This window comes from Athene noctua, chromosome 24 (assembly GCF_965140245.1).
Source record: "Athene noctua chromosome 24, bAthNoc1.hap1.1, whole genome shotgun sequence".
Classification (NCBI taxonomy): Eukaryota; Metazoa; Chordata; class Aves; order Strigiformes; family Strigidae; genus Athene; species Athene noctua.
This window is the reverse complement of record NC_134060.1, coordinates 1,132,080-1,149,975: the sequence shown is the minus strand read 5'-3', so window position 1 is coordinate 1,149,975 and position 17,896 is coordinate 1,132,080. Positions and strand designations below refer to the sequence as shown.

At 61.3% G+C, this 17,896-nt stretch overlaps 2 protein-coding genes across 3 annotated transcripts; both read right to left on the bottom strand.

Annotated features, from left to right (window-relative positions):
* Positions 1 to 343: 343 nt before the first annotated feature.
* On the bottom strand, positions 344 to 8,207 carry MRPS15 (mitochondrial ribosomal protein S15). Of its 2 annotated transcripts, none has more exons than XM_074926319.1 (8): positions 8,059 to 8,158; positions 6,827 to 6,886; positions 5,457 to 5,532; positions 4,568 to 4,616; positions 3,666 to 3,750; positions 2,761 to 2,819; positions 1,359 to 1,550; positions 344 to 518 (listed from the first exon to the last, which is right to left on the bottom strand). In XM_074926319.1, the coding sequence occupies exons 1-8, from the start codon at positions 8,141 to 8,143 to the stop codon at positions 405 to 407; spliced, it is 720 nt and encodes a 239-aa protein (XP_074782420.1). In that variant the 5' UTR covers positions 8,144 to 8,158; the 3' UTR covers positions 344 to 404. The 2 variants fall into 2 exon arrangements, with proteins under 2 accessions (XP_074782420.1, XP_074782419.1); XM_074926318.1 differs by having other exon boundaries at positions 345 to 518; positions 8,047 to 8,207.
* Positions 8,208 to 8,339: 132 nt separating this feature from the next.
* On the bottom strand, positions 8,340 to 15,283 carry CSF3R (colony stimulating factor 3 receptor). Its single transcript, XM_074926317.1, has 16 exons — positions 15,171 to 15,283; positions 14,262 to 14,357; positions 13,690 to 13,989; positions 13,234 to 13,357; positions 12,925 to 13,094; positions 12,053 to 12,207; positions 11,712 to 11,865; positions 11,511 to 11,593; positions 11,190 to 11,403; positions 10,763 to 10,951; positions 10,415 to 10,516; positions 9,989 to 10,135; positions 9,685 to 9,825; positions 9,464 to 9,554; positions 9,165 to 9,246; positions 8,340 to 9,006 (listed from the first exon to the last, which is right to left on the bottom strand). Exons 2-16 carry the CDS (start codon positions 14,329 to 14,331, stop codon positions 8,497 to 8,499), a joined length of 2,532 nt encoding a protein of 843 aa, XP_074782418.1. The 5' UTR covers positions 14,332 to 14,357; positions 15,171 to 15,283; the 3' UTR covers positions 8,340 to 8,496.
* Positions 15,284 to 17,896: the final 2,613 nt, after the last annotated feature.

Below are 17,896 nucleotides of genomic sequence, written 5' to 3'. Positions count from 1 at the left end.
ACTGCACCTCGCGCTAGGGCCAAGGCCGCTTTGGTCCCAAATAAGCAGCATTTCACCTCCACCTCGCTCCTCATTTGTCGCCCCGCAGCCCAAATCCCCCCCAAGCACGGGGTCAGCGCTGTGTGGCAGCTCAATCCTCGCGGCCGGGCAACGACAGGCGACGGACCCCACGCAGAGGCGTCCCCCCGCCACGAGCTGGTGCCGAGACCCCCCTGGCTGCTCCTCCCGCACAGACCGAACCCCCCAGCACAGCCCAGTGTGTCAGCTTCGAATTAAACTTCTAAACCACTTAAACCACTCACTGCGCTTTCCCTGGTGCTCGCCACGGCGCGGAGCACGCAGGCGCGCTGGCAAGGAGGCTTTAGGCCTGTAGGTAGTTATTTATTGTTAAAGAGAACGAGCCGTTACACGGGCGGCCCCTCGCGCTGCGCCGCCGCCTCCTTCGCGGCTCTCGCTCGTCGCTCTCTCCTCTCCTTGAGCCTCTGCGGCGCCTTCAGCTTCTGCACCTCCTGAAAAACCTGCGGGAGGAGCGTGAGGAGGTGAGGGAAGAGTTTTAAGCATTAACAAACACCTTAATGTGGACGAAACCATGTCTCAGTTAAAACACCACCCGATTTTTTGGAAGATAAAATACATGTGTGGATAAACTAGTGTGGATCTGATTCTCCTGCTGAGATATTCCACCAAGCATGGCTGATTCAGTTTAAGCTCTCAGCTCAGAGACAAAGCTGTGTGCTGCTGAGCGAAGCTGCTGCACCACCGCAGCGCCACACCGTGCCACAAGGCACCTCCCCAGGGCTCCTGCCAGCCCTGTTTGCAGGGAACCCCCCGGGGTATCCCGTTAGAGCCTCCCAGTCTTTTGGGTGTAACTTCACTGGACTGAAATTTAGTACGTACAGACCGAAGGCATGTCCAGCTTCTTGATTCTGCTCAGGCACACTGAGGTACGCTGCACGCAGGAGTTACACCTACGTATTTAGAGCAAGTGAGAGTACACAGGGGGTGTACCCAATTTCTGTTCCAAAGCTGCCGTCAGATTTATTTGTCTCACACATTAGTTCCTATACCAGGCTTTGAGAAACAGCTGGTTCGAATCATACATTTCTGAGCAAACGGGTGGTACAATCTGAAGTTCAAGCCCAGCCAGTGCGACACCGCCCACTACGAAACCATCTTTTGTGGAGCTCTTTGCTGAGCTTATGCAATTCTCTACAGACATTACCACTGTCTCCTCAGATTCAAAGCACGGATTAAAAGGATTTACCCGTCACTCTTTCCTAACTGTCTTAATTGTGCCCTTCTACAAAGAGATTTTTTTCCTGCTCCAGCTACGTGGCTCTCTCCAGATGGCTCCCTACCTTGATGCAGAAAGCCTTCTTCACGAGCCAGCGCTTGGTCCTCCTCCTGTTGTAGGGCTGGGGCAGGGTGTACTGGATGTTCAGCTGCTTGCAGGTGTGTTCAAAGGTATCATAGCGGACACGGCGCAGATACGTGAGGAGTTTCTTCCGGCGATCCATGGCCATCAGCATGCGACGACGGTTACTTTTATCCTGCAGAGGACTTAACATTCACTACACTGCAGACAGATTACCCTTCCATTCCAATAAATTACTTAGAGTAGACCAGATTATGGCTGAAAGGAAACAATCAGGTTAAGGACAGTATCTTAGAGCAATTTTTCTTGGCAGGTACTGCAAGCACATTAGGTCACTACAAGGAGATCCCAGAAGACTTAATTTACTTTTCACTGAAATTGCTTTCTTCATTCTGTGTCTGCACCTTCCTCCCCGACCCTGAAGACTATTTTCAACTTGTATGCAGTTTCAGGTGGTGGCAAAAGCTGCAATAGCTTGGAGGTAAAGGCTGTAGGGAAGGTCTAACTGCCTAAAAACTCTGCTTCCCCTGAAATGTGTTCTTCCAGGAATAACACAAAAGCATTTACCTTTGTTTTTCCAGAAATTAAATGTGAAAATAAAATGTGACTTGGCTCTATCTGGCCATTTTTGTTGTTCTTTGGAAGAAAATACACATAGCTTGAGCCATGCCATTCAGAGCAATCCCCCGTGGAAGGAACTGCCCGACCCTACACAGCGATTTGTGTAAAAAGCAGACTTCAGCCAAGTAATTTCAGAAGGTTTCTTCTGCTGAAATATTTGGTACAACTTCTGGCTTCTTATAAAAACTGAATTCTATTCTTCAAGCTGTTAGGATTAACAAATAATTATGCACTTTTTTCCAATGCAGTTGACTAGTCCGTTTCCCACCTTTTGCACTGCATAAAGAATCTTGTTCATAAACTCACAGTTGTGATGTTTTGAATTTGGGCTCTGAACCCCCGTAGCTTTAGGCAGGAAAGTGTCATTACGATGTTGAAGACAGTCCTGGCCGCTAAACATTTTCACAGGCAGAACAAAGAGAGAATACAGCTGCCAAAGGGATAACATTCATTACATTGAAAACTAAGTGTGAAGCCACATCTGCAGCAAGGATAAATTTAGCTAAACTCTGCTCAAAAGTACCTGCTCAGGCACTCCCACCAATCCAGGAACAAAACAGAACAGACTCCACATTTCAGTTGGTGAGAGCATAGCTCTGAGCCAGCAGTTTCCCAGGCTGGCACCACGGAACAGTTATAACTATTTTATGAACCTTCTCAGGAAAGCCATAATCCCCAGAATTAAAATCCTTTTGTTCTAAACTGAGAAAACAACCTCAACAGCTGCTGTCTCAGACGTGTGGGCTCAGATTACTGATGGTTACCTTGGGATGCTTCTGAAGATGTTCCTCGTAAGTGCGTATCTTGGCAGTCAACACAGCAACTATAAAGAACAGATACAAGAAGCCGTGTGAGAGCAGCAGCTTTCCAGGGAGAGACAGTTTCATCTGCATTCCCTTCCAAGTGCCAGCTGCAGGCTGCTGTTCTTACGGGCACCCACTGCGGCAGGGCCAGCGCTCCCGCACAGCCCTCTGGGCAAGTGCAAAACAAACCACAAAACACAACCCGAGTCAGAACTATTACTGTTATGAAGCTGCTTAATTAGAGGTTAAAATTTTAACAACAGATCATATGAATTTATCTGTAAAATGCCTCTTGCACCCACTGGTGACTTTATATTCATTTCACTTCACCTGGTTTAAGCTTTGGATGAACAGACACCAATTAAGAGGCTCTTTCTAGGAGCAGCAGCCAGCAATTTGTGATTTCAGGCTCTGCAGAAAGGTGCTGGTGGCATCCTGAGGAACTGAAGGCCTTTATTAATGATAAAGGAGTGCAGCTGGGTCAGTGGCAGCGTGGCCCCCACCCCTGTGCTGTCCCTACACCAGGCCTCAGCCAGAGCTCTCTGATGCAGAGGGAGATTTGGGTTCCAATCTCGTAGCTCCTTTGGGTAACGAACACAGCGCTGTGCTTCACGTCAAAGCACTTCAAGCAGAGTAACACACGTGCTGCCTCTGGAGGGTGGGCATGGAGGAGGAATTTGGGACCATCCAGGAGACACCTGCGACCTTCCCAAACCCTGGACAGCCCCAGGGCACGCTGCAGCGACCTGCTGCTCCTGGAGGAGATTCTCCTGACACAGCAAACCTGAAGTGCTGGGGTGGGAACAGCTGAATGAAAGCAGAGATGTATCATCTGCCAACAACCACCTCCTCCTTTTTTAACGTACCTTGCACCTCAGAGGACCCATTGTCGTTGGGAGACCTCCTGACCTTCTCCACCAGCTGCTGCGTCTTTATTTTCATCTTCTCCTTCTGTGGACAACAGAAAAGAGTTTGTCACCTTCTCAGGAACACTAAAGGTCTGAGACACCCCAGCTCTCCTCCCAAATGCCCAGACAAAGGCTCTGTAATTACTAGCTTTACTCAGCGTCCATCACAAAAGGTGTAAAAGGTGCAGCAAAGAAGGGCCTGCTGCTGGCAGGGCAGTGCTCAGAGCACAGCAGCGAGGCAGCACGAAAGGTCTCAGGGGCACAGAGACTCGCCGCTGTTCAACCCGAGAGTCCAGGCACCCCCCTCGCCCCAGGATTACAGAGAAGGGTGCTGAAGAGGCCCCGCTGCTCTCGCGGATGGAAAACAGAACTGAAGCTGATCTCACACGGCCGTGGCCTTTGCTTTTTGCATAGTTTTAAGCTTAAGTGGTAAGCAGCAAGAAACGGTAAGATCTTTGTGCCACCTCATGATTTGCTTATTTTGCCTTCTGGGCATATAAAAAGGTAAAAGAACTTTTGTTGATGTGGAAGAACATCTGCTGTCTAGTGAACTATTTTATAGAACAGGCCAACGATCAGCAGTAACATAACACAGCTCATCTCCCCTGTGATTACCTAATATTTTCTTCTCTCGTTTTAGTATGCAATTATTATCGTAAAGAAGACTGCATGATAAATTTTAAGAGCATGCAAGACTTACCACTCATGTATTTAATAGCCCCAGATTTGCAGTCACCAAGCAACACTTACAGTAAGTGAAGGGCATTTAACAATATAGACAAGTCTTGCACAAATGTGCTCACTAAATCTTCTGTTGTGGGGTTTTTTTTTTTTTTTTATGCAAATAGAATGTAACTAACCTGGCTTGCCATTTCCAGTGACAAGAGTCTTTTCACTACATCGTCAACACTGCAAGGAGATTGCAGATTAGTTTATCAGACAGAAATTAAGTACATTTAACAACGGAAATGAGGTTAGGTTTTCAGAACACATTAACTTTTCTCAACTTTAATCTACTCTACAGATTTACAGCAACTCTCCTCCCCTCCCAAACCTCTCAGCCATAAACTGTTTCTTGCATTCCTAAGAAAAATCATGGCTGAGATTACAGAAGCATCGAGTAGTTTTGCTGCTGTGGGAAGTGCAGCTATTTCAAATGATGATGATGAAGTCCTATCAATTCCAAAAACGTTACGTGCAAACTGGGTGCCAAAGATTAACCCCCAAGGGAGTACACGAGGGCAAAATAATGAATTTTGAGACCTGATCCTTCAAAGAGCTGTGAAAATCTCAGTTACACCACTGGGGGCTCTCCACGCACCACACATGAGCGGTTCTGGCATCAAAGCACAAAACCACTAAGCTCCAGGTCCAAATTTCAGAAGCAGCAATTCATTTTGAGCTGTTTACCTACACACTCTCTAGCACCTGAGTTCAAGACAGGCATAGATGAATTCTAATATTTCAGAATTATTTCTTTTTTCTCTGGACTACGAAGTCCACAGAAGATGTGGGCAATCACCACTTAACCTTACATTAAACAAACAAAAACCTTACCAAAGCCTAATCAGTGACTGCTTTTGCAAAATTGACTTTCAAAACAACTTTGCAATTTTTGTGCTGAATTGCACACCAGGGACCACAGAGCGTGAATTAATTACTGTGCAGGTGAGAGCTTCCATGCATTGTGGTTGTGTGCATAAGACAAATCTCTGAAGAGAACAGTCCTTCCCTTTCCTTGTATCATACCTATTTACTACTGGGACATTGGTGTACTCTTTCTTCAGCATTGTGGGAGGAAGATCATCCAAATGGCTGGGGATGTCTACAAAGAGAAGATTAACATTTGAGGAAGAGCAGTACAAAGTCAGAGCTCTGAACATGCTTGCAAACTACATGAGAGGAAACAAGTTGCAAAGAAAATAGATAGTATGCTCCAAATAAAAAGGAAGAATTTAAGAAGTCAAGTTGAGATGGCAGCAATTGAGTGCTTAAAACTGGGCCCAGTCTCCGGCCTTCAGCGCTCTGCATTCACAACGCGGTGTAAAGAGATCAGTGATCTCTTGCTAATGACAGTTGCTAATTTCATAGAATCACAGACGGGTTTGGGTTGGAAGGGACCTTAAAGATCAGGTAGTTCCAACCCCCCTGCCATGGGCAGGGCCACCTCCCACCAGCCCAGGTTGCCCAAAGCCCCGCCCAACCTGGCCTTGAACCCTTCCAGGGAGGGGGCAGCCGCAGCTTCTCTGGGCAGCCTGTGCCAGGGCCTCACCCCCCTCACAGGGGAGAATTTCTGCCTTAGATCTCACCTAAACCTGCCCTGTGTCCGGTTAAACCCATCACCCCTCGTCCTTATGTTGGTGCCCCAGAGCTGGACCCAGCCCTGCAGGGGGGTCTCCCAGAGCGGAGCAGAGGGGGAGAATCCCCCCCTGGCCCTGTGCCCCCCCTGCTCTGGGGGCAGCCCCGCACACGGGGCCTTTCTGGGCTGCCAGCGCACGGTGCTGCCTCACAGGCAGTTTTCCACCCCCCGACCCCCCAAGTCCTTCTCCCGGGGGCTGCTCTCCTCCCCTCCTGGCCCAGCCTGGGTTTGTGCTGGGGTTGCCTCAACTGCTGAATTTTTGGAGCTTGTACGGAATTATTTCTAGATGCACAGAACCACAAAAAGGTTGTCAAAGGGACCTTATGAAGTATGATGAAGTGGGCCTGTCATCATGTGTCTATCAAGCCTTGAAAAGCTCTGAGGACGGATATTCCACAGCCCCCCTGTGAAGCACGTTCCCACACTGCACTGCCTTCCCAGTGAATCCTTTTTCCTTTTGTGTCCAGCTGGAACATCTCCAAGCTGCTGTTTGGGACCACTGTCCCTCATCGTATCACTGGCACTACCAGGAAGAGTCTGGCTCCCTCAACCTTGTAATTACCCATCAAGAAGCTGCAGCATTGCAAAATCCTGAGATAGGGATTATATTTCCTCCCTCTTCTCATGCCGAGCTCTGCATCTTTAAAGTGAAAACCACTAATTTCTCCAAACACCCTCTCTTCCTGCAGCATTGGGGTACAACTGTGGTAATGCCAACAATAAAACATTCTGCCACGTGGTCCCATTAATCCTGACATACCTTTCTTCCTTCTCACAGGTCTGGCGTACCATCTGGCTGTCTGAATAAAGGGACGGCAAACTTGATTGGAAGAAAAGAAAGATTTATCAGACTTGTGTGCACTTTTTTTAGCTAGGTACACATTAAATACTGCTCAGCCTGTACTAGAAAACTGGTCAGAGCACTTAAGACTCCAAGGTGATCAGTGGCCAGCCAGGTCTGCTGTCCCAAAGGACAGTGGAACAGCTCAGTGTGGTTCTCACACAGGTGCTAAAACAAATGGGCAAAGTTGTGCAGCTTCAGGGGGATTTGATCCCAAAGATGAGAACAGAGCAGCAGGAAGAGATTACAGACACCAAGCAGAACGCAAGGCCTCCCCAGCTGAACTGTGTTCCTTTAGGGGGTTTAAACTGATGAACTAATTCAAGTAATTTCACATGTGAGTTAGACGGGCTGCTCTGGGCTACCCCAGTGGCAGAGCACAGAGGCAGCAAGACCTAGGGACAACCTGTGACCAGCACAGCTCGTTACTGATGAGAATATTCATAATCAGCCTGAACTGAGCCGTTCTTTGACCCTTCAAGAACAAACTCTTCCAGCTGCTCTTTCAAGGCCCCTGGAATCAACACCTGCTTCAGATTATTCCCCTGTGCTGCAAACACGTTTTCAAGTGCAGACTTTGCCAGACCACGTCCCTGCCCGCAGATGGAACTGGCCGAGCACACGAGCTCAGCTCCGGATCTGTGGGGCAGCAGAGCTGGGCGCAGGCTGCCGGTGCGGGCGGCGAGCGCAGGGCCCCGCACGCCGTCCCACACGGCCGCAGCCGGTGCAGAGGCCACGCCGGGGCTCCAGCCCGCGCCTTGGCCCAGCTCACAGCACCTGCGCCCGAAACCTTCGGCCCCGGAGCCGCCTGAGCTGCTCCAGCAGGTCCCCACCGTGCGCAGGGCAGGGTCGGGGGGCAGCCCCCAGCCCTGCCGTGCCTGCCCGGGGCCAGCCGGCCCTCACTCCCGCTCGCCCGTCCCTGCCCTCCCCTGGTGCCTTGAGGGAGGCCCCGGCGTCCCGCCCGCGCTCTGCCCCCCCAGCAGCGCCCCAGGGTCACCCCGTCCCCTCCCAGCGCCGCCTCAGGCCACCCCCGACCCCGAGGCCATCCCGGCCCCCCGCCCGGGCGCCTCTCCCCCTTCCACCCCCCCTCCCCGCCCGCGGCCTCTCTCAGCGCGGCCCGAGCTCCCCGCGCCCCTCACCGGCCCCGTCGCCGCCGCGGGCGCTCCCCAGGGCGGCGGCCCCGCCGCGGGCCGGCCCCGCCAGGCAGCGGCCCAGCGCCGCCCTCAGCGCCAACATCGCGCTGCCCTCACGGCCCCGCCGCCACGGGCGCCGCCATTTTGTCCAGGCGCGACTGTCGAGCGCCGAGCGCGTGGAGGCCGAGCGCGTCGAGCGCCGAGCGCCCGGTCCCGGTGGCGGGTCCGCGCCTCGCCGGGCCCCCCCCGGGCCGCTGCCGCCGCACAGACACCCCGGGCCGTTCTCTGCGCGTCCCCCTTTATTGCGGGAAGGAAGAGGAGGGGCGGGAGGGGACGCACACAGCACCGGCGGAGGGAGCCGGGCCCCCGTCGGGCAGCCTCAGGCCTAGGCCCGGCCCGGGCCTCCCGTAGGCCGCGGGGGGGCCCCGGGGCTGGGTCCGTTAGCGCTGCCCGGCTCTAAAACACCCGGCAGTCGTGGAGCTCCTCGGCCCCGCTGATGCGGAGGCCCTGCAGCAGGGGGAAGGTGGCGGGCAGGTCCTCGGGGCAGCCGCCGTCCCCCGGGCAGCCGTGGGGGGCGGCCCCGTGGAACCAGAGGTTCTCGTAGGCCTTGGGGCTGGGGCTGGGGTCGAGGAGCAGGGGCTGCGTGGAGCTGGAGCGCAGGTAGAGGCGCGGCCGGACGTGCTGCTGGCCCTTGTACCCGTCGCCCACCACCCGCGCGTACTGGACGGTCTCCCCGCTCCCGGCGGGGCCCTGGCGCCTCTCGGCTGCGGCCCAGCCACGGTCCGGCGTGCCGGGGCCCTCCTGCCGCACGTAGGGCTGGGCCAGGGCAGGGGGGCTGCCGGTGGGCTCGGTGGTGGGCTCCTTGCCCCGGGTGGGCGGCTGCTTGCCCGCCGCCCTTTCGAGCACTGTGACGGTGGAAATGGTGGCCAGGCCAGGCTCCCTCACGCCGGGGACCTGCAGAGGCTCCTGGAGGAACGGCATGTGGTCACGGCCTCCCTGCAGGGTGTGGGGCTTCCTCTGCCCTCCCTGCCCAGCACCACGCGAGGGACGGGACGTGCCCTCTGTGCCGAGCGGGGACCGGGTGGGGAGCGGGGGGCCGGGGGGAGCAGCTGTCAGGGTCTCACCTGCTGGAGCTCTGCTGGGACCCACTTGCCCAGGCTGCTGTTGGCGGGGTCGGGGACGCTGGGCCAGAACTGCTGCTTCACCCTGGCAGCCACAGGACGAGGGAACTCAGCGAGGGGCCTGAAACCGGCGGCCTGGGGGCTGGCCTGCCTTCTGCTGAGCTCCCAGCGGGATGCCACAGCTCCCCGTGTCCCCCCCTGGGGCTGTGGCCACACCACTGCGGCCGCTGGGGACAGGGACTCCCAGGGCGGCTCGGCCCGGTGTGGGGCTGCTCCAGCCCGCGGCAGCTCTTGGTACTCACCGCCCGTTCTTCTGGAAACAGATGAGCAAAAGTATGAGCAAGACAAAGGTCAGCCCCAGGGTCAGGAAGAGGAACTGGATTTCGATGTCATCTGGGAAGTGGGCAGGGGAGATGGTCACGGGGGGAACCATGGTGGGGCGCCTCCGGCCGCGCTGTGCCGTGAGGTCAGGGCGGGACTCGGGGTCTGGTGGGTCCCCTCCCGTCCCTTCGCCCCCCCTCACCGAGCACCGTAGTCACCAGGGTCAGGCTGGTGCCATTGGTGCCGCCGGCGGCTGTGGACGCCATGATGTGCACTTTGTACAGGGTCGATGGCTTCAGCTCCCGGATGACAAAGGAGCTGAGAGAAGGATTCACAGCGGCGCCTGGGGAAGTGTGGCAGGTGTCAGCACGGCAGCTGCCCCTCACCTGCACGGCCCCTTGGCTTCCCCCCACCCTCTCTGATGGGTGCACGGGCTCTGCTGGTGTCCCACCCAGCACCAAGGCGGGCTGGCAGGCAGGCCTGGCGCTGATGCGGGCAGGACTCACTGGACACTTCTGCGGTGCTGTTGGCCCAGAAGATGGTGTAGCTGGTGATAAAACCGTTCTGCATCTCCACCGGCACCGGGTCCCAGCACAGCTCAGCGTTGGACTTGCTGATGCTCTTCAGGTGGAGCTTTGGGGCGTAGGACGGGGCTGAAATGGAGCAGGACACGCTGTGCAGAACCGCTGCCTCGGGGTGCAGGGGATGCACCCAGTCCCGCTCCCGAGGTGTGGGCGTCAGGCCCTGCCCCACACGGTGTCCCCGTGCGGCTCGGTCCGGATGAGAGCCCCTCCAGAGAGAGCTCTTCTGCACAGCCCCTGAGTTAGGGGTACGTGGGGGAAAGGCCGTCTCCCCACTTTGAAAGGCAAAGGCTTGGTGTTGTGGGGTGACCCCCCCGGGGCCCCGAGGGCGGCTGTTGGCAGCACACGTACCCTTCTGCTTAGAGTAGGCTGCGGTGTGGGCGGGCGCCCCGATGGTGTCCTTGTAGAGGGGGTACACCGAGATGTTGTACCGCTGGAAAGGCTCAATGCTATCTGCAGCGGAGAGCAGAGGGGGGGCCGGGGGTTCGGGGCTCTGGCTGCCCCACACCTGCCCCACGGCGCCAGACCCCCGCCCTGTGCCGCACCCCGAGAGCGGGGCAGAGGAAGGGGGGGTGTGTGTGGAGCGGGCTCAGGGCAGGGTTTGGTGCTGGGGCAGTCAGGAGGGGTGCCAGCCCCCCCGTATGCCCCCCCGCAGAGCCGGCCAGGAGGGCAGAGACCCCCCGGCCGCCCCCGGCTTACCCTGGATGAGGGCTGCGGTGGCAGCCCCGTCACGCTCCATCTGCCAGCAGACGCCGCAGCCTTTGGGCTCCGAGGGCACCCGCTGCCACTCCAGCACGTAGGCGGCCGGGGGGGCTGGTGGGGCCTCCCAGCGCACCCAGAGGCTGCGCTCACCCCTGGGCATGGCCCGGAGCCCTGCCAGGGGCTGCCCTGCACGGGGACAGCCAGCCGGGATGACGGGAGCAGGAGCAGCCCTGCCACATCGCCCCCCTGTGCCGCCCAGGCCCTGGCTGTGCGCCAGCCTGGGACCCCCCCAGTCACACACCCAGGGGGGTGTCTCCCCCGCGGCAGGACGAGGGAGCGGCACCGCTTTGGGAGCTGCCGGAGGGGCAGAGCCCCGGGGGGCACACGGAGGTTTTGGACAGCCGGAGGTTTGCGCTGGCCTCACCTTTCCTCTCCAGGAGGATGACCTCGGTCGCTGCCGACTCGCCGGCGGCATTGTAGGCTGAGAGATAGACCCTCCTGGTCCCCGCCGGCGCGGAGAAGTTGCACTGGGTGTGGGTGGTGTTGCAGACGGTGGGGGGGTCCCTGCCCCTCCTCCTGGGGCTCAGGGTGACGCGGTACCCCAGCACTCGCCCGTTTGCCTCCTGTCGCCGTGGGGCCTGGGCGCAGGCGGGGGGTGTGGGGGTGCTCGGTCCCCGCGGGGACGCTCGGTCCCCCAGGCGATGTTCCGGCAGCCCCCACACCCCCACCGCCCGCCCGTGCTCACCTTCCAGCGCAGCTGCACCTCCCGCAGCCTGCCCGCCCCGGCCGGCCGAGCGCTCCACCACGCGTCCAGCTTCCCCGTGGGGGCTGCGGCAGGAGGAGGGCGGGCGGGGAGCTGAGAGGGGCGAGCGTGGCCGTGCCGGCGCGGCCGTGCCGCCTGGCCGGGCAGAGGGGAGCCCCCCACCCCGGGTGACTCCCCACCCACCTTTCTCATGGGTGGTGTAGTTCCTGCCCGGGCTCCACTCGCTCCAGTAGCCCCGTGCCGAGCCCCGCCGGCACCGCATCTGGAAGTGGTACCGCGTGCCGAAGAGGAAGCCGCAGCGCTGCGTGGTGCCGGCCTGGCCGACGATGTCGGTGACCTGGTGACAGCCGGAGCGAGGGCTCTGCTGGCTCCTGCCTCGAGCAGGGGCCAGCCCCGATGTGGGTGCTGCGCAAGGTGTGCGAGGGGGCACCTTGCTGTCCCCCTCCGGCGTGGGGACCCGCCGGTCCCGCTGCAGGAAACCGGGCGGAGCTCGGAGCGGAGGGTGCCGGCTCCTGCTCACTCACCAGAGCCCAGGCCGGGTCCTCGGGCGCCCGGTAGCGCAGCTCGCACTGCAGCTCCATGTGCGCGCTGCTGGGGGCCACCTCCCAGGCCAGGGCGACGCAGTCGGTCTGGAAGGGGATGGACTGGATGCTCCGCAGGGCCGGGGGGTCCAGCTTGGCTGGAGGAGGAGCAGGGAGAGAGCTGGAGAGGTGCTGCGGGGGGCAGCGCATGGGACCACGGCCTCACAGTGTCAACACCACGGGCTGCAGCCGGGGCGCTGGCCTGCCCCAGGCGAGGGATGGGGAGAAACTGCCCCGAAATATTTAAAAGAACAGCTCGTGGCAGGGGATGGGAGCGGGTGTGTGCCCCAGATGCTGCTTGGCAGCCTGGGCCCCAGGCAGGGCTAGCGCCTACGCAGAAAGAACGGACCCTGCACGACCCGGGGCCTGGGACACGGCCAGGAAAACCCCACGTTTGGGTCTGCCTGGGGCTGGGAGCCCAGCCCGGCCGCGGGAGGGCTGAGCTGGTTCTTGGGCAGCCTTCCCCCAGGGCCAGGGCAGAGAGGCCGAGTCACTCCATCTGGGAAGGTTCCTTTTCTGAATAGCTTATAGGAGCTGGATATATTATTAATAGACCTCCTGAATAAATGGGTAATCAATTGCTGGAGAGAGCTGTAGAGTGCAGCAGGTCAACTGACGGCTCATAACCCGCCAGCGCGCGCTGCTCAGCCTGTAATGCTTTGGCACCTATTCATCCCGGCGAGCAATTTGTCACAGGGACCTGCCCGTAAGACATGACCTAAAAAGCCCGACGTGCATTACTGGTGCTCTGATACCCCTCTCTCACCGCTGATGAGCCTCCCTGGCCCCCACACAGCGCTCGGGCCGTCACTCACCCACGTCCATGGGGTCGATGCAGAGATGCTCCGACTCGGCCGTGCCCAGGGCGTTGGTGGTGGACACCCAGATCTCCATTTGCCGGTAGAGCTGGAGCAGCCGGCGCGGCACCGTGCAGCGGCTGTGGCCGCCTTCCGGGGTGCAGCCCGTCACTGCCTGGGCTCTGCTCCTGCGGCAGCGAGAGGGGTGGGCTCGGGGGTCCCTCCGGCGGAGGGTGAGGTTTGCCGTGTGGTTTGGTGAGGGGTGAGGGCCGGGAGAGGTGGCCCAGAGCCCGGACACCCGGGAGCGTGTCACCCCCCAGGGCTTACCCGGCACATTTCAGCACGACGCTGGTGGGGAGGTGGCTGTCAGCTCCCGGGTCCCACTGGCACGTCAGCCCGTAGTCGCTGAGGCTCAGGACGCAGCTGAGGTTGAAGGGCTTTGCAGGCGGGTCTGGGAGAGAGCGTCCAGGAAGAGCCTGAGCGAGGCACCCGTCCCGGCCGCGGAGGAACTGCAGCCCCCCCATGCCCGGCCGCTGCTCCCCAAAGCTCCCCTGCCCCGCAGCCTGCCCGCGGGGCACCAGCACGCTGGGACGTGGCTGGGCACAGCCCTGAAACAGCCTCTGCCAGCCATCGGCCCCGGCTGCTGCGCCCGCCCCGGCGGCTTTGCCCGCTCGCCCAGGGCAGAGACGTCTCGGGGAGGAGGTGTGAACCCTGGCGCCAGGTTGTGCCTCTGTGAAGTGCCCGTGTGCGCAGGTGGGTGACCCGTGGGGGCAGCAGACTTACAGCCTGCCCTGATCTCGGCCATGCCAACGCGCTGCCTGGTCCCGTTCCACTCCACCCAGCACCACAGCTTGGCCTGCGTGCGGTTGAACTGGGGCAGGGTGAGGTTGGACACCTCTGTGCCCCCCGGGCCCCGGTGCTGACTCCCGGCCACGGGCTCATTGTCCAGCATCCAGGTGATCCGGACCTTCCCCTGCTCCAAGCCGCGGCAGAACTTGCTCTGGATGGTGCAGGACGCCGCGACGGCCGAGCCCAGGGCCACAACGGGTGAGCCCACGACCACCGAGGCGCAGCCCAGGGTCCCTGCAGGCAGGAAAAACACGTCACATCCTCAGTGCCCAGGCAGGACAGGGGGACGAGCCTCTCTTCCCTTAGACGGGCCCCCCAGCAGCTGGGGAGGAAGAGCCGGGCGTTGGGCAAGGCTGTGGCACACGCCAGGCCCCATCCTGCCAGCGCCCGCCGTGCTGCTGGCACTCCCGCCCGCCGCGTGCCGTGGCCATGGCCGGGCCGGGCGCTGGGTGCAGGGGGGCGGCTCGGGACACGCGGCTGCGGGACGGGCTGTGGGCACCACTCACCGCCCGGGCGGAGGAGCAGGAGCAGGGAGAGCCGCAGCAGGAAGGGCGTCCCGGCACCGCGCCTGGCCATGGTCTGCTCCGTGGCTTTGGCATCACCTGGAACGGAATGGAGACGGCAGCTCGTCCCGGCGGGTCGGGAGGGCGCTGGACGAGCTGTCCTGCCACCGTCACCGACGTTTCCCGGAGCAAAATGTCCTTTTGCCGTCAGAGGTGGCCTCTCCCCCGCAGCCCTTCAGCAGCGATGACACCTCCGCCCCCGGGTGCTGCGGCAGGCGCTGGTGTGAAGCGCAGTGGTGAGGTGTTCTGGGGGGCCCCGGCACAGCCTGTCACCGGCTCTTGGCCCCTGCACACCCCGGTCCTGGGGCGCGACGCCTGGCCGCAGGCGCGGGCTGATTTTATCTCAGGTATCTTCAGCCTCTGCCGGGCAGAGATTTGTGGTTTCAGGGAGGGTTAGTGCTGGGGTTTGGGGTGTCAGAGCTGATGAGCTGAAAGAGGGAAATGAGTGAAGGACGGCAGCACCGCGGGCTGGCCAGAGCTGCGGGGGCCTGCCTGCACCCCCAGCCCTGCGCTGCACCCCCAGCCCTGGCTGCCTCTCCTCTGCCCAGCCGACGGCTCATCCTCTGCCCCACGTTGGTCCCAGCAGTGGCCTCAGCAGTGCCGGGCGCTTGCCCCGGGCAGGGCTGCCCCTGCCGCCCCTGCTCTGGGTGCCCGCAGCTCCTCTCCCCCCCGAGCCGATGTCCAGGGGCAGACGAGGGACTTGAGAGTGGGCAATGGGGGAGCAGCCCCCGCTGAGCACACGCGGCTGTCCCAAGCAGGGGACAGGGCAGAGCAGCCCACGCAGCCACAGACAAGGTGCTCAGCCGGACCCGAGCACCACGCAGCCCGTCCTCACCTCGCCTCCATCCCTACCTCTCCTCCATCTCCACCTCTCCTCCACGCCCGGTGTCTCCGGCCGCCGCTCACCGCCCGCTCCGAGCACCGGCCTCCGGCTCCCGGCGGCTCCCCGTGCTCAGCCCGTTTGCTAACATGCTGCTTTCACCGTTAGTTCCTCAAAACCAGTGCCGTTAATTGCTGTGACTCTCTGAAGAAGGTGATTACAAAACACTTCCCTGAAGGCTGCGACCGCCTCACTCGCCGCAGGAAGGAAAGCCCAGCAGCGCGCACACATCCAGCGGCGGGGAGCAGCGCCCGGCCCCCCACCCTGCTCGCTCCACCAGCCGGGATGTGGCACAGCTGGTGCCTCGCTGCGACTCCCCTGGGGCCACGGGGCTGGGCTGGGGGGCGAGGGACTCGGAGGGCAGGGGGCAAACCCAGCCGTGACTGCCCGCGCAGGGTGGTGCTGCCTGGGCACAGCTCGCGGCCCCCAGCCCGCTCTGCTGTCCTGGCCGGGCACACACCACGGGGGACTGGGCTCATCCCCGCATCCTCGTCCCGCCGAGCTTCAGCCCCCTCCAGGGATGTGCCCGCCAGCCCCAGAGCCTGGGCACAGCCCCGCTGCCCCTCACAGCTGAGCCTGGGTTGGCTCCGAAAGCCCAGCCCTGGGGAGAGCTGCCCTGCGAAGCCCCATCTGTCCCAGGTTGTCCATGCTCACACCGTGGAGCCCAGCTCACCCCAGCACGAGGGGACCCGTGAGACGCCCTAAGGGCAACCCAAGACCCAACCTTCCCACTGGTGCCTCCCCGTGCCCACCATTAACCCGGGTTTTTCCAGCAGCTCCTTGCCCAAGGCCCTGCCCAGCCTCCCCGGGGAGCTCACAGCTGGGATGTCGGGCAGCTCTGCCCACCCGTGCCAGACCCACATCGTGGGACGGGACCAGAGCACGGGGGTAAACAGAGGATTGCGCAACCCGCCACGCACTCGCAGCCTTCGCAACGGAGGTGGCTGTTGTGCAAACAGCTGCTTACTACGGGATTTGTAGCACGCGTTTCACCTCCAGCGGCGCGTTACTCAGCGCTCATGCAACGCCCTGCGGCGAACAACCGTGGGGCCAGCACAGACCCCCACCCCGATGTGCCCAGAGGCAGGGTGGCCCGGGGCCACGGGAGAGCAGCCTGGGGGAGACACGCTCCCAGCATCGCCTCCGCAGAGCCGGGCTGCTGGCCGGAGGGAGGTGGCCAGAGGGACAAGGCCAGAGGGAGGTGGCCGGAGGGAGTTGGCCGGAGGGAGGTGGCCAGCCACCTTGCAGCCCCGACAGTCTGAGCAAAAGGTTTTTTCCCCCTAAATCTCTGCTGCCCAGGGCCCCAGCCCCCTGCCTGGAGAGGTCAGGCTGCTCACCAGGGCTGTGCGGGGTCACAGGTCCCCGGGCTGGGGCACGGGGCCGATTCCCACAGCCTGGGGCGGGGGACCTGCCCTTGCAACATTTCCCTGGGGTGTAGCAACCCCCAGTATTTTGGGGCGGAAGCGGGCGGCTTGCAGGCTGTTTACCAGCCAGAGCAGGAATATCTGCGGGTAGCCATGGCGACGTGGGCATCTCCGTGGGAACCGGCGGCCAGGCAGAGCTGGACACAAACAAGCGCTGCCCTCCCCGCGGGGCCCCGCGTCCTGGTGTGCGGAGGGGACCGTGCACCCCAGCCCAGCACACGCCTGTCCCCACGCTGCCCTCGCCGAGCTCTGCAGGGAAAGGGTCTGTCCCCGAGGAGGCTCTGAGCCTGCCCATCTGTGGGGGCACGGCTCCCCGTCCAGTGCCCGGCGCAGCGGCCCCTTCCCGAGATGGAGCTGATGTCCCCCATGACAACGCTCTCGGTTCCCCTTTGGCTCTGAGTCACTCTCACAAGCCCACAGATCCCGTCCTGGGGTGGGACAGGGGACGAGGGCAGGCTGCCATCCCTGCAGGGCCCGAGCCGCAGGGCCCGGCCCGCTGGAGGGGCCTCGGAGGGGCTGGGGCAGGGGGATGTGTGGCGGGAGGCTGCCGGGGCACGAGGGCCAGCGCGGTGACGGAGGGTCCCACGGGGTGAGGCCATGGAAGCACAGAGACGGGCGGTGACACGGGGTCGTGGTGTGGGACAGACTGGAGAGCGCAGTTCAGGGGGAGGGTGGGTGCTGGTGGCCTGGACGAGACAAGTTTTGGGGCGAGCAGCGGGGCAGGGGGCTCCCGGCTCGAGGTGCAAGAGCCCCTGTTCCCGGGGTGCCCGGCAAGGGGAAGGCAGAAAGGGGAAGCGGCCGCTGGGATTTTCCTGGGTTGCAGCGCGTGGGATGGGGACCGATGGCGCCGGGGAGCGGCCAGACCCTTGGGCAGCTCCAGCCACGATCCGCAGGTCGCGCTGGGGGTGACGGGGACGGATGCGGAGCCTTCCCAGCGCGGCAGCGCGGAGCCTCCCGCGCCCGCAGGCAGCGCTGGCTCTGCCGCCACCGCCCCGGCGCGGAGCGGGTCCGTCACAGCAGAGCGTGATGCGGGGTGGGGGGCAGCGGGACCCCCCGTGTGCCCCCGCTGCTGCCGTGGCACCCCGGGGCCCAGGGCAGCCCCACTACCCAGCACCGCTCTGCCACCGCTCCCCACGGGAGGTGCCGGGGGGCTCTCAGCGGCCTCCGGTTCTCCGGTGTGTTATCGGTGCCTCTGATCTGGTCCCTGCTGGGCAGATCATTGCTATTAAGCAGAATAAAGTACGTTACCAGCTTGTATCAGCTCAGCTGTCAGC